The following is a 16,458-nucleotide window of genomic DNA, read 5'->3' as shown; positions in this document are numbered from 1 at the left end:
TCCTTTCTCAATACAACAGCCTGTGGCTTAAGGCCGATGCTCCATTTTCTTTTTGTATAACTTTGTGCTATTTAACTTTAAAAATCTGTGTAACTTCAGACTTTTTCTTGTAGAACTTTGACAGTGTTATGCTCTAAAACAGTCATTTGAAGGGGCAATATGAGATGTTAGCAATATGAATACTGCTGTGAAGAATTCAAAGTGAAGTATTTTTTTTCTGCTATTCAGAATGAAACATAATATTCGCATTCCAGATTCCAGAGTTAAAAGTCACCCAAAAGTTGGAAGCTACCAAAGACATACACTTCCTCATTTTATTGTGCTCAAAAGAGTGGGACAGGGATGTTTCCTGTTAGCTTCCTCATCTCATGCACTCTTAACTTCCAAAGAAATGATATGTGAAACTTCATAATAATTAAGTGGCCACTTGACTGATACCTTAGTGATACCTACATATTGCAGATACCTTAGTGAAAGTTACAGATTCAAGTAGGAACTCAAGGCAAGAGAAGAGAAAAGGAATGGAAGAGAAGAGAACAGAAATCAGTTTTAAAGCTTAAAATGTGTCTGTCTGTCTTCTCATTTTTTCTTAGATCTTTGTTTCAAGTCCAGCAGTGAGTGAAAAGTTACATAAACTTTGAGACACCCTAAATTGTTTATTTACTCTAATTAATTTTTTTTAAAAACTATGCTTAGGTGAGAAAAATGTGGCTGTCCTCCCAACTTTCTGATGAATACGCTAAGTTATAAAGTTTAGAAACCAAAGACTTCATAATGCATGCCATGTTGAGCATATAAAATATGTGCATTTGTGAGAGTTTCTGCCTGAGATGATGATTTCATGAATGATATTTGGCTTTCCTTGTTTCCTCTGTAGCCCATAGCTCACTGTGGTGGGTTTGTTGGATTTACTATAAAGGTTCTGTTCACACCCTGTGGGTTGGGTTAAGAATTAGGATTTATGCATTTACTTCTACTGCTGCATTGTTTATACAGCTTTGGTTTAGTTTTGATCCCTTTTTTTGCCTTTGAGGCTCTTCCACAGTGTCAGCTGCTGACTGATAGTAGGAGAACGGCCTCGTGGTGTGAATGAAAGGGACCTAGCGGTTGGTAAACAGAGATAAGGAATAAATAGAGCACAGGCAAAAGGAGATAGTTCTGTGAGAGCCCAGATTGCCGCCAGTCTGTTCAAGTGAGATGCAGTGCCTGTCCTTTTCCCAGATTAAATTAGTGTGCGAAATCTCCAGTGACCTCCTCCCCTTCTCCCCATACTCTTTAGCCAAGCTGAACAGCCTCTGCTGTAAAGTATTCATTTTATCCAGGGACAAGTTGGACAATAGAACTCTCCCTGATACTTATGGACAGCTGTCGTCATTCAGAGAGCTTTTCAGCATTTCATTTTTCATAGGAGTTAAAAGGGTTTATGCCTTGTAACTGAAGAGAGGGCAGAAATACATGGATGCCAACTCTGAGGTTGCCTGGAAAGAGAGAGGGGGAAAAATTACACCTTTGCCAACCTGTGAAAGACTGCTCATCTTGTTGTTTTGCTGTTATTTAAAGGGATTTCAATATGACAATGTGATTACACTGAAGCGTGAACTGGATGGAGGAAATAACAATCAGCTGCAGGAACATGCAGGCTTTCGAAAGTTACTGCGCCTATTAAAGGTCATTACTGCAAACCTTTCTGACTGTCCCATTCCTCCTCATTGTTTATCTTTAAATTCTGCTGTCTTTCCCCTTCAACAAGCTTCCAAGAAACATTAAAGCCTCATGAGATACCTCTGTGGTCTCATTTTTTTTTTAGTGATTTACTGCAAATATATTCAGCATCTGACTGATTAAATAGACCTTCGGCAACCTTGAGGGTCACTGTGTAGAGTATGTACATAGAAAATGCATCAGCCCATTGTACCCTGGCAGCTAATGAGATTGGTCGTTAAGTAAATGACACAAAGCCTACAAAAAAAAAAAAAGCTTAGCAGCTCACTAGAGTATCACAGAGTGTCCCTGCACACCACACAACGACACAAACACTGGACTAACCTAGCCCACCCCTGCTTTATTCTACATCACTGCTTCCCTGATGTCAGCGCGAGAGGCAGAACAAAGGCTAAAAGGCACACGGTAAGTCAGTCTGACAATTATGCCCTAGGGAAAAAGTCGAGCAAATCTTAGCCTAACCATAGGCTTGAGAGTCTGTTTTGGACAAGTAGGTCATAATGAAGGGGTTGCTTTTCATGCCACTTCAGAACGGCGGGGGGCATATCTTTGGAACCAGTGCCCTTCTCTATGTGTGTCTTTACAAAAGTTTTGAATTTCCAAAGTAAAATGGGGTGCTCTGTGAACTTAATGTTGCAGTGACTGATGAGTAGAATGTGAGGTGAAACACATTCTTTGTCTTAAGTGGAATAAAAAAATAGAGCTGAATCTTCATATTGTCAACTTTACAAGAGACTACCCTTTTCTAGATTTGTGAAAAACTAACATTTTGGTTTTTTTGCAGAGACATGATAGAACTGTGTATTACTTTCAAATTTCAATCTACTTGCCAGATGCTTATTCACTTGAATAAATGGCATGGCATTTATAACCATGTGTACAGAAATGAAGCTTTTTATCATCTTGAATTTTCAGACAGAAGCCACAGTATTAAATCATAGTATCTCCCTCTCCCAGCTCATCTGTCCACTTGCTTTTGCTGAAAATAAAAGAAAGGGGTCAGGATACATTGGTTACAATCAGCATCAATTGCTGTGCATATGTTTTTAAAAATACATATGTGTAGAGTAAAAATAACTGCTTACCTTATTTGTTTGCTGTGTGTTTGTGTTATTTTTATGTGGATAGGAATAATTAAGAACCCTTCCTAGTTCAAAGAATCCCAGTCATGACACCTCTTTTTTTTTTTTAATGGGGGTTGTGACAACAGCAGGTTGCAAGAAAATAGTGCTCCTAATTCTGAACTATTTTCTGCTACTTTTCCCTTCACATAAGTAAGATTAGGGAAAAGGAGAAGTTTGGGTAATGATTACCATAGATTGAGATGAATCTTGAAATGCATGCCAATATTACTATTGATAAAAGTGATAATAGAAGCATGTATTTCCCTTTCAGAAAAAAAAAACCCAGAAAGTTTGCATTTCCATTGCTATATTTAATTATTTTCTTTTCCTCATGTTGAAGCGATTGCATTTTGGAAAACAAATTTGTGTGATGTGTAAACCTATGTTAGAATAATCAAATTACTCTATCAATCTTTTCTTTCCATAGTGAGGTCAACTGACAAAAAACTTACCTTAAAAAGATTTACTTGGAAGTGCGTACTTTCAGCTATCATACATACTCAACAAAGTAACTTGTACCAACAGATCCTATTTTCCAGTACGACAGGTGCTGAACAATATGACCTAGATATGCAATCCGGAGCACAGAGAGATTTTAACATGGATATTATTTGTAGAAATGTGATGTTTGTCATAGACTGACTACTGTTGGACAATATTATTAGTAGATTGCTCAGAAAGTTGAATTGTTCACAGTGTTAAGAGTATGATTAGTAATCTGTGCATGGGCAATAGGCGCTTATTTATCTACAATTTTACACCGTCAATTTCTTCTGCTTGGACAGATGAATGGGAAGTGTGTGAATAAGCTCAAGTTGCTAATTATCTTTTCACCATATGTTCTTAGGTGTTTGTATCCCAGTAACGTGTATTTGTTTAATTCCATAAAACTTGGAGTACAACTATTATCTCTTATCAAAAAGTTAAATCAAATAAATAAATGCAGGAATAAATAAGTTACTATAGAAGAGTCATGGTACCTAGTGAGTGATACTAAATTCACTAAAGAAATGATTTTTCAATCAGAGTTCTTATCTGCATTTTCCTGGTTTATTGTAACTATATGGTTCATTTTCCTTTTGTCTGTCTGATATCTTAGGTGAAATCTTTCACTAAAAACTTCCATAGCACCATCCACTGGTTATTGCTGTATTGTTTTCAACATGCATGGAGGCACAGCTAATGGTAACTGCACTTACTAAGTGTGCACATCTTATCCTGTTATGATAGTCATCTATTGGTTTAAAAATATGAGTGTGCATTTATAATGTTTTCATAAGAAACATGGCTACAGTATTTGCCTGAAGATAACATGTCTAATTATTTCATAGTATCAGCTTGTCTGCATCTTAAAAGACAGGTAAACAGATTCTGCATGGGCTATCATTTGCCATAAAGTTACCAACTTATAGCTGGGATGGGGTAGGGTGCTCTGAAAGCTCTGTGTCAGGAAGAAGCCCTGTCTTAGCTAAGATAGACCAACCGTGCCAGCTGATGGCAGTGTACTTGCAAAAAACTGTCCTAAAACTTTCAGATTACTCTATTGATTCTACTACTTACAATGTTGGATGTCCCCCATTTTGATTTTAGAAATCAAAACTGAAAGGGCTTCCTAGCAATGCCCCACTCCTGGCCAATAACTTTTTCCAACATGATTAGAGAGTGACACATGACATTTCTAATGTTAATGGCAGCAAGTTGAAATCTCAATCTCTGTCTTACTATCAGATTGTACATATAAAGCTTAATATACAAAGGTTCATGGCCTATATATATGCACACATGGTATTTTCTAATAACTTTACAAACTGTTAACATAACACTGATTGTGAATAATTTTACTTTCTTTTCTTTTCCTTCCTTCCTTCCTTCTTTTGGTAAAATACAAGTGTCAAGGCCCAGCATCTATCTAATATGCAATTAAAATGAATGACTGCATGGCCAGTGGCAGGTGATGGGAAAGATCTCTACCTGAGGTCTGGAGAGCTGTCTTTAGTCACAGTGGACAATACTGAGTGTCAGAAATAGTAGAGAAACAGCCTGGTCAGGTATGCCTTGGTGCATTGTATATTTTTTGTCTTTCATCGTTAAAGAAGAATTACAAACACTGACAGATCTTGTCTTAAAATGATAATAGTATATATATACATACTATTATCATTTTAAGACAAGATCTGGAACTGTGCAACAGTTGCTCATAGTTTCATTCAGAGGGTTATTTTGCTTAAATGCTGGTGGCTCTGAAAAATCTATGTTTTCATGAACTACTTTGAGTTAGTGCTCATTCATACATTCTCAGAATGCAACAGGGAATACTGTATGTCCTAACCTTACAATATGTGGAAATCATCAGAATTGGGAGAGCAAATATTAATTCTTTCAAATGCACATTGTGAACAATCAGATCAATAATCCCTGCACTAAGAAAAATACATGTGATTCTGGTTCTCTTTATACTCACATTATTAAAAGCAATGAAAGAATTCTTCACCCTTCCAACCTCATATATATGACACTGAGTAAATCAGTCTGCATTCTCAGAAACATCGTCTGTAACCACTAACTGATGCTTACAGTATCTAAACACAATCAAGCACTGAAATAGGACTTCTACCCAAAAAGAAACTATGGTTTCCCTGTACAGAACAACATTGTTCTTCAGTGACATTTTCTTGTCCTTTAATTATACTACGGAGATATAAATCCATTTAGAAACAAAATTGCTCTTTTTCTAAATTATGTATTTTATGCTTGTAAAAATAGCCCAGCAATTTTGAAAAAATGTGATTTGTTGAATTGGTCTCTTGCATGCTGATCCTAAATATGCTTGCTTAAAAATAAGCAACTGAGCTTAAATAAGGCTTACTCCTCAAAATGTGTCCATAGAATTGTAGCCTCAATTGTATATAAGATATGTCATTAACTATATCATTTTTAAACATCCTGGATCTATTAGAAGTATGAATGACAATTTCTTGTTACAACTTCTATGTTGTGTGTTCATATCAAAGGAATACCAAAAAATTAAAAAAATTAAGTCATATAGGCATGTTGCAAATATGTCTGATCAAAAAGAAAAAAGAAAGAAAAAAAGAGGAAAGGTTAACTTCATTCATACCAAAAGAAATAATAATATTGGTAACCTGTCCTTGGAAACAGGCAACAACCTATTCAGATTATGCAAACCTTGGTAGATGAAAGTCTAAAATTACATTCAAGTGATTTAAAAAATCACATTTACCAGGTTTCCTCCAAATCATCATGTCTTTTATATAAATGATGTTTTCAATACTTTAGGAAGCAAAATAGTTATATATATATATATAATAGTGAAGAGGAACACTAAATCATTATTCAACAAAACAGCACTCATGCTAAAGAGGAAAAGTACACAATGTTTTAACTTTGTGGTCTTGCTTGAACGCAGTGTTGTTTTATCTGCTCTGCATGTGAACCATCATTCTCAGTGAAAAGGGTTAAAGAAAATGCATTCTGTTGCATCTGCTTATTAAATCCCTTACTTTAGTAGAAATTCAAATTTTGTAAGATTATTCGTTTTATTGATGCATATAATTATAATCACAAGCCATCTGCTGATTTGGCAGGCATGGTTAAAATCTCTAACTCTCATAACCTTTCAAGTACAGTGCCCTTGGGACTCTATTTCACTTTTATATTTTGGAAAACACATATGAACAAACAAGAGAGGTCATCTGCCAAAAGTAAGACCTGTTAAAATCCCTCAGCATTAGAGATCTGGGATATTATGAGTAAAGAAACTGTATTTTCACCAAATATTGTGTGTGTATCTATGTGTGTGTGTATGTGTTTTAAATTCTGTCTTCAGGAATAGATTATTCTCTCAATTGAGGAATTTGAATTTTTGCTAAGGATTAAAACTCTTTTCTCTCACTCTTGGGACTTGGGTTCCATGTCTAAACTGAGGGAACAAATATTGCTCAGCTTGGTTGTCACAGGTGAATGAAACACATATAACTTTGCCTCTATCAGAAGTATGTTCTGTTTTGATCCAAGCAAAGGCTCGAAAAGTGTAAATCAATATTACTTCAGTTTAAATCTTACCATGATCTCATGGAGAGTGGTAGTTAGTGGAACATCTCTGCTTTAACTTCTAGCTACAACATAGGTGCCATATCAGATTGTTATAAGGATTGCAACAAGGTGTGCTCTGAACATTATAAAAGTTTTGTGTAAATGCTAAGTATTTCTATGATTTGGAATCATCCATTAGACATCTCTTCCTGGACTTTACCAGAGCTTATCTTTCTAATTTTGGAGCTTTGACTCTGTACTAATACTTGCTTTCACTATGAAGCATTTGATTATGTAGACCAGACACAACAATATACAAAGCACAGTGTTTTATATTCATTGTCATTGACCTGTCTTTTTATAACAGTTAATCACTTACACATCTCTTCATCAGGTGTCCTACCTTTTGACTTCAACTGACAAAAATAAAATAATATAGCTGATGAAACATGAATGATAGCCCAATGATTTTTCATTTGAATACATGGACCATCCATTCCTGCTTGGTCATTTAGCCACCACTTCTGAATATTTTGGAATATAAAGTAACATTGAGGGAATGACAGAAAGTTCAATAGGGCTGAAGATGATAGTTACAAAAGACGAAATCCCTTAGAAACACTCCAAATTCAAAACAATTTAAATAAGCAAGCAAACCAATCAAGCAACCAAAGTTTTGTTTGCTATTAGGATGCCATAATTTTAAGTCTAACTTATTGCATTTTTGGCTGTGTCATAATATAAAACATTGGCTCCTTCAAATTATTGTTACATAAAAGTGTAAATGCAGCATACCTATAATATTACACCTTTGGAGAAGTTTGGTTTTCACAGCACACACCTCTTAATAGGGAAATAGGAGTTGAAAACACATGTTTTCAACTGTATGCACAGCTGAAACTACGGAAACTGGCTGACTCTTGCTCAGGTTTATTTCACAACCAATTAAGTAAGACATCTGTTGAAACTCAGGAAAACCAAGATTTCCTTCCCCACCCCCTTTTCCAGAGAGTTATTTGAAACTGCTTCCCCCCCCCCCTGGAAATGATGAAGAATCATTTTAGGGGGAAGCATGAAGGAGTTGTATTCTGTGAAGGACAAGCATTTTCAAGGAGTGGAAGAGAAACTCTTTTTTTAAAAAAAATTAAGTTCTGTGGATTGGATTATTTGGATACTGGAATACACAGCTCAATGTTTAGACTCAGAAATACTGTATGTGGATCATCTTAGAGAATTCATGTTGTCCTCACACTTAGTTCCCCTTGTGTAAAAATCAGTTTCTGTCAAGTGACTTACAAATGGCTACACAGGGAACCAGTCGTTTGATCCAACCACACTTTTGTGGGGAGATTTTTATTATGCTTCTGCTATTCTTAATTTCTCTTTGAGAGTGGAAGGACAGCTGATGTGATGGAGTGGTTTGAGTATCTCTATTCAATCATTCAGTAGCTGGTTGGACTAAATATAGGGAAAGAGAGAGCTAACTTCACCCTTTCCATCATCACTTTCCTCACACAAATTGGCAGGTCTGAAGAGGGAAGCCTTTTCAACCAGTGAAGTTCCCCCACATGAGTAGGAACCATGCTCTGGCTCACATGGAGAGATTTGTTGCTTCACATGAGCAAAGCAATGACAAGAAGGATTATAGCTCTCTTCCTCCTTGCACAATAGCCACCTACGTATATATTGAAAGACAGGGCTAATGTTCCACAAGTCTTCACTCAGCAATGAAACACAGTGCATGACTTTGAGATAGTCACTGTCAGTCATCATTAGCTATCTACCTACCTAGCAATGATGTTGTGATCATGTGAGGGTAAGGTGATTTGTGTACTTTTTCCTGATATCATTGAAAGGAAGCTAGTATATAAATGTAACTCATCAGTCAATAAAGTAACATCAAGAAATTCTTCTCACTCTGAGGTGGTAGCATTGTTTTCTTTATTTTGAGAAGTTTCCATTCACAATTTTTTAATTTAAATTCAGTAGGTCATGTGTGGAGCCTGCATGCAATGTGATGAGGGAAGCACCCACCCTCTTTGTCATTACTTTACTCATTGAGGGGGGGTGGGGAATCTGAAAAAGGAAGACTACTATACTTGGGTAGCTTCTCTGCAAGAATCAGAAGCTCTGTTCTGGTTTGTATACAAAGACTAACTAGGTATATTAAGCTCTCCTTCTTCAGAGAGTGCCTCCCCCCACCCCATCATGAGTAAAGGGATGACAAAGAGGGGCAAGGTTAGTGGGTCCCCTTGTAAACTGAACAATTGAATCGGGGAGCACCTGTGTTTATTGCTGTGTTGAGGCATAACTCAAAGAGGAGAGAGAGAGAGAGAGAGAGAGAGAGAAGATAATGTCATATTGTGGAAACTATCTCTTCACATGTTGAGACAGTCTCTCATTTTTTTCAGTCAGACAAAACTATTTAACTTTCTTCCCAAATCTAATCATGCATCTTTGAAAAGTGGTGTCAGGAGTCCTTGTTGCTACTGGGGATACTCTCGTTAATACAGGGAATGTGGCTACAACTTTAACTTAGTGCCTAATTGTATCTCTTGAGCAATTGCTTTAGTGCAAAGCAGGAAGGAGTATTGTAATAGTAGATACATCTTTCAAATCCACAACTATTTTTAAATAGGATGGTCAGCATGGGCTTTTAGACCCATCAGTGGGTCTAGGAGAAACAGAACTCAGCCGCAATAATAAAACCTGAAGACAACCACTGTGAACATTTATTTCCCACCGTGCATTTGCCAAAATATTTGCTGTCCATGTGTGGCTCTAATTATCCTTGTCCTATTACATTCTTAGCAACTGCTGCTAGGTATCATGCATGGAGGGAGAAGAGGAAAACACATATGGGCGATTCCTGAAAAGTTTGATCTGTCCATGCAGACAACGTAAGATCTCTTGCCATGGGAGAGCTGATTTTGGTAACCCTTTCAGTGACAAGTGCCCGAGCGTATGTAGTAGTCCATAAGGAAAGTGTTCCTAGCTGTGTAGTTGTTACATTTTAGATGCACATCTGAACATTTGGTCGTTTAAGCATATTTTCAGTGCTAGTGGAATTTTGTTGTCCCGCCCCCCCCCCCCCCCAAGTGGTACTGCTCTGTTGTTCTTAATTTTGGATTTCAGGAAGCATAATTAGTAGCTATGAGCAGTTGTTTTAAATTGATAAGCAAACATTTTGGAATTGGTTCAGTTGATGAAGTTAGTATGGAGAAGAGCATAACCTCATCTTGCTTCCATATTCTTTTAATTTCTTGCCTTAATGTTTTGATACTTTGAAAGTTTGGAACTTTTTGTACTTTTGAGGTTGCTTGTTGATAGAGCTCCAACTTTTATAAAGTATGTTTTTATTTCTTATTTATCCAGAAGTATAATATCTGGCTTATTAAAATCAATTGTTTTGTCCATACTAACTTTCTTACCCAGTGTAGTATTGTAATTTCATTTTCTAAATCTGGAAGTGGCTGGAATTTATATTATGGAGGAAAAGATGTGAACGACCCATAAGATCTGTCCAACTGCTGAAAAATGCAATGTGATGGTGCGTGTGCCTGTAATCTGTTGATGTTAGTTTAGGGCAACCAACTATTACATGAAAAATTCTTTCCTTAGATTTGTGACAGGCCCCACATACATCCCTTGCATTTTGTTTCACAATTATTTTCTGGCCATATTCTGTGGGAATAACGTATATTTGGCTTGTGCATATGGATTCATTAGTTCCAGCCTGAAGATGGCCTAATTTAAGCCACGAGTTTGATTGTTGAATGTCAGCATTATGATCTATGAGGTAACTGCACTACTTTACATGTAATAGTTTTTCAAACGATAGATCCCTATACTGTGAGAGTTTCATTAATAAAGATCAGTCTTCACTTACAATGTGCAATACTGTTAATCTATTATCATTTTCTACTATCATCTGATGAAGTGTGACTGATGGATAGTAGTAGTAGTTGTTCTTATTGATTTTCCCTTGCCATGCTGTGTTTAACCGAACTTCTAAAAACTGTCTCTTGCAACCTTTGTAATTGAGAATGTAGGATAATGAGTTCTGTAAACCAATCAACAAAATCTTACTGGATTTCTTACAAGTTACTCTTCATAGCATAACTGAAGATTTCGGTGCAAATAGTTAAAATAATGGTTTCCAGTCTTGGGTAGATCAGGTGTTTTTCAACTGCAATTCCCAAAAGCCTTCACCACAGGTTTCTGCGAACTGAAGTTCAAGAACACCTGGGTTACCCAAGGTTGAGAACCACTGGGCTAAAATAAAATGAAAAACCAGATTAAGCAAAATTTTGAAAACTTTTAAAAACATTCTATGTGTACATTAACAATACATTGTTTCTTGTTTAATTGGCAGGAGAATATAATGAAAAGTGCACTTTAAAATGGTGGGACTTCAAAAATCTCTTGTTTACTTACAACTATAGTGTTGAGTCCTTGTACATGTCAGGGATGGCTTGTATAAATGCATTTCATACTATCTTCCAGTCACTGAGAATGCTTGTTCTTCCCAGAGTGCAACTCTCTTATGCCTTATGTTGCTTCGTTCACACTCTTTCTTGTCACGTTCACTGTTTCAAAATATAATTTAGAAACCACCTGTGCTTTGCATTATTCAGGTTGAAGCCTATGGCTTCTAAATTACTACAGCTGAAGCAGAAGCCCTGCTTACTACTTCTAGTAAAATATGTGGCTCTTCTAAAGATTCACTTCTCCATTTTTCACCTGTGTGTTCTTGCTACTTCCCCTCCCTTCATCAAATCTTAGTAATCACATCTGTAGAATGATACTCACGTTATTACAGATACACTTGTCTCTTAGACTGTAACTACTGGAATTCTTCATTCAAACAACAACAACAAAGACAAAACAAACACATGCACAAAATGCATAAAACCCAGACCTTTCCCATCTCTATATAATTGTACATAATTGGAACAATTATAGGAGTATCAGCATCTTGTTCAAGTTACTAACTACCATTCCAATCAATGTGATGCACTTCATAGCTACATTCATTATACGTACTGAATGTTAGTGTTCCGAAACAAAACCCTGAAAACAGAACTATGAGGGCCAGAGTTAGGCTAGGAAGCATTTCTGGAAGCCTGGAAGAAAGGGTGTTTCATGTACTTCCTTCCCATGTCCCTGTCCCACAGTATCAACTCTATTGCTCCTATCTGTGCAAGTTATAATCAAAGACCTCTGTTGCTTTTCCCCTCAACTGTTGTGCTGAAGTTTGAACAGGACAGCTCGCTGATATGTATGGTAGTGATGTATATAGTTTTAGAATGCCTTCCCTTAGGAGACCCAATGAGCACAATTGATTACATTTCAGTTTCATCTTAAATGCTGGCTGTTTAACAAAAGAGTTGGGGGCTTGGTGATCACTCAACTGGATTCCAGGTGATAGTATGATTCTTGGGCTGTTTTAAATTGTTTTCAGCATTATATTGTAATTCAGTGCTTCATTGCTAATTGAACATCTAGTAGTAGTAGTTGGCCACTTGTTCTGCTCAGTAGATTATGTAGCTAGATGCCTCTTCCTTCTCCAAAGAATTTGGTGAAATTTTCTTTTCATGGGCAAAATTCTGCCAGACTACAGGGCATGTGAAGGGGCTTTTCAATTTAAAAAAAAGTGAAGAAAAATACTTTGCAGGTATGATGGGTGTGGCCTTCTAACATCCGACTGTGGGTCTAGGAGGTCCCCAGACCTTTAAAAGTCCCCCTACCCACACAATTCTGGGTTAACAAGCAAGGTCACTAGCAGTTGCTCCTCCCTCATTCTTATCACATAAAGGTGTGGGGGAAAAGATGTTGTTCTAGGTGACACATTCAGAACATGAGCAGGTCTGAATGAAGCACACAAATGATTTCTAGGTGCAGTGGTATCTTGTAGAATTTGGAGGAAAGTTGGAAAACTGTGAGGTCCGAGTTTCAGCACCTGGTACTTATGAAGTGAAATGGCAAAGAGGTTCTTTTCAACAAAGTCCCTTTCCCTTGCAACCTAATTGTCCAGTTTTTGTATTTAAGATGTCTGTGTGGAATGGCAGGAGAAATACCAAAGAACAACATAAAATCTTAAATCTTATATCAAAATCAATAGAGCAAGATTATGTAAAAGGCGCATAAAACTGAAATAACTTCCAAATGCCTTTAAAATGATGCACTATAGTCATGTATACAATTACTGCAAGATTTTTGATTGCTTTGTATAGAGCATTGTGTTCTTTCTTTCATTCTATTTTGGACTATCAGATTTTGAGTATGGCTTTGTGCTCTTTCTTGTTCTCTTGTAGGTAATAGATTTAATTAATTAATTAATATGCCGCCCACACTACCCAAAGGTCTCTGCGCGGCTTACAATATTTTACTGGTCACACACACCCTTTACATACCTCCGCTAACTACTCAGAAATTGTTTATGGCTTCTGTGAACTCTTTATCTAGTGCAGTATCTAAACCAAACTGCTAGCTTTGCTTTTGGAAGTGTTACCACCTTTCTCTTGTGCTTTCTGCTTTAGAAGAAGCCTATCTGTTCCATTTATGATTATAAACAGACACAAATGCTGGCTTTTATAAATCCAGAATGTATAGAATCCATCACTTCATTTTCCCAACAGCTCTTGCTGTAAATAAGTAAGTTTATGTAACTCCCCTTGCACACCATCTTAATACTGGGAGGTACCCAGAGCAGGAGAAAGCAGTTGTCTTCACATCCTTTTAATGGGTTTCCAATAACCTTCTGTTGTTCCATCTGTTGTGAGAAAGAAGACACTAGACTGGAGAGGGCTGTGGTTTGATGCAGCAGGGCTGTTTTTACACTGAGAGTTTGAGTCTGTCTTGCCACTTCAAACTTTTTATCTGCCCCATCCTTTTTGACAACACCCATCATGGAGAAGATTTATGCAGAATCTGGATATTTGCTCACTCCTTTCTTATAAAGGTACTATGGCTTCTTAGTTTATTATATTACATCTTACTGAGATTTTTTTGTGTTTCACGTAAATATTCATTTCAATTTGTTGACTGAGAATTTTCTAAATAATGTAATTGCAATAGTTCCATTCAATAGTGAACTCAAATGGGTGCAATCCAGTACACAGTATTGCCAGGGTTGCAGGACTGGTATAAACTCTTCTTTTACGATATGACAACTATGTTTGAATCATGTTCTTAGAATGTTTACAGAAATAGTGCTTGGTCTATGCTGATTGTTAAGAATGTAATCCAAGGAAAGTCACATTTGCAAGTTAAGGCAGAGGTGTGATGTCTTATTTATATAATTGCTGTGTAACTCAGATTCTCATCTTTTCAGGGAGCTGTCCAGGGGCTGAGGTGTTCAAGATGCAGGGGAGAGGTTGTGCAGCAAAGGAGACACTGAGAGCAGAATAACATAACGAGTGACCTCAACAATATGCACCATTCATTTACATATCAATAGCTTTATACTTTGCCTTGCTCCCTCACTCCTTCCTGGCATGTCATATCTGAAGCATATGTTCAGCGGTTGTTCTGGGTTTTTCAGGCTTTTTGGCCATGTTCTGAAGGTTGTTCTTCCTAACATTTCACCAGTCTCTGTAGCCGGCATCTTCAGAGGACAGCACTCTGAAAAACCCACAACAACCATTAGATCCTGGCCGAGAAAGCCTTCGCGAATACATATGTTCAGCCTTGCTTTCTTTTTCTGAATATGGTTCCGTGTTTCAATGTAGACAGTATAACTTCCAGGATTCTTCTTGGGCACACTGTGGACTCTGCTCTTTGGAACTCAGATTTGATCCTCAACAAACTAGAACTGACATCTTGGTTATAATCTCAAATCTGTGACCCCCCCAAATGTGGTATCTTTTCTAGTGGTGGATCCAAGTCCAATGACTCCCTTGAAGCACACATGGTAGGGCTTGTGCTAGGTTCTTCCTTTCAGAAGAAGGAAGTGTGGGGTCAGATTACCTACCCATCTTGTGACCTAGGTAAACATGGTCTTGAATTTCTATTTTTTGAGGTGGTTGAATATGTGGTGTGTGACCAACTACACTCTCTCTTTGGTGAAGTTCATCATTTGTATCCCTGCACTGGGGTCTTTGGAACAGAAATTGGCATTCTAGCAAATGTCTTTTGCCAGAAGAATAACACATGTTTTAATTACTTCTTCTGGATCTATCACCATGACATAATATCATGTCTGATTACTCTTGAAAACTGAGGGGCACATCCCATAATGCTGTTTGAGTTATCCTCAGCATTGACTATGCTGGCTAGAGCTGGTAGAAGATGCAATCTGACATCTGGAAATTTACACTTTCCATAAAACAGTCTAGAATCTAGATACTAGTACTAGTTCTTTCTGAAGGGACTTCTGAACTAATGTAGGATTCATGAATTAGGAGAAGAAATGCCTTTATGAATTGGAAACTGGTTAAACAACGGTAACCAGAGAATAGGAATAAATGGTCTTGCAACAGAGGGAAGTGGCCAGGGATCAGGGATCTGTATTTGAAGCTGTGGGTTTTAACTAGTTCATAAATGAGCTTAACTTCTTGCTGTTGTTGTTATTGTTGTTGTCGTCGTTGTCGTTGTCATCGTTGTTGTTGGTGGTGTGTGTGTGTGTGTGTGTGTGTGTGTGTGTGATGGCAAAACATTATTTAAAGGGGCAATATTTAAGGAAGTAAATCATTGTTGGTTTTGTCTTTGTGTGCCTGGACAAGGAACCACAAAATTATTCTCATCACTCTAAGAAGGGGAGCATCCTTTGGTTCTCTCAAAAAGAGAAAAGGAAAGAAAATAATTTGTTTTGCACAAATTATGTGAAATAGCACATATGAAAGAAAATAATGTTGATTATGCCACAAGATAGTGGCTTCTTTCTTTCTTTCTTTCTTTCTTTCTTTCTTTCTTTCTTTCTTTCTTTCTTTCTTTCTTTCTTTCTTTCTTTCTTTCTTTCTTTCTTCTTTCTCCTCCTCCTCCATTTTGTTTGTTTGTTTGTTTATTAGATTTTTATCCTTCCCATCTAGACCATTGTTGCATTTATGTGATTATTTGGATCTTTCAGGGCTTGAGAATATCTCACAGAGGTGTCATTGTGTCAAGACAGTCAAAATCTGTGCGCAAAAGGAATTAGAATGTTTGCAATGTTTGGGATTTTTTTTTAAAGGAAGTAGCCTGGGAAACTACTTTAAATGTAATTGGTTACTGTTCAAATAACTTTAAAAGTAATTTATTACATGTATATTTCAAGGACCCACATGTTACTGTTGTAGCTATAATTTTAAATCTAATTCTTTACTTTCCTTTTCTTCAAAATAACTATTTTTTAAAAAATTAATGTTACAGCAAGCCACAGACTGGTGGTACAAAGCATAACTAAGTAACCTAGTAAAACATTTAAAATTAATACACACCATTGTATTAAAGGGGAACCTTTACATTTACCTTACTCTGGAAAAGTGGGCAGAGAGTCCCCTCTTTCATAAGAATAATATTGAAATCCAAATTGATTCAAAGAAGAGAAATGCTGAAAGAACCAGAATGAAGGAACTAC

The 16,458-nt window shown here is 36.8% G+C and overlaps 1 protein-coding gene across 5 annotated transcripts in view; it reads left to right on the top strand.

The window, feature by feature from the left end:
- Nucleotides 1-16,458, top strand: part of ST18 (ST18 C2H2C-type zinc finger transcription factor) — a 254,977-nt gene that overhangs the window by 96,983 nt on the left and 141,536 nt on the right. The window contains exon 1 of one of the 5 annotated variants that reach the window (XM_020795960.3): nucleotides 1-2,127. This exon is cut by the window's left edge and continues 1,545 nt beyond it. The exons of the other annotated variants lie outside the window; for them this stretch is intronic. Coding sequence (XP_020651619.3) covers nucleotides 1,948-2,127 — 180 coding nt within the window. The 5' untranslated portion in view covers nucleotides 1-1,947. The remainder of the gene's footprint in view (nucleotides 2,128-16,458) is intronic. 5 annotated transcript variants of the gene reach the window in all.

This window comes from Pogona vitticeps, chromosome 4, assembly GCF_051106095.1.
Source record: "Pogona vitticeps strain Pit_001003342236 chromosome 4, PviZW2.1, whole genome shotgun sequence".
Classification (NCBI taxonomy): Eukaryota; Metazoa; Chordata; class Lepidosauria; order Squamata; family Agamidae; genus Pogona; species Pogona vitticeps.
This window is presented reverse-complemented; position numbering and strand designations above follow the sequence as displayed.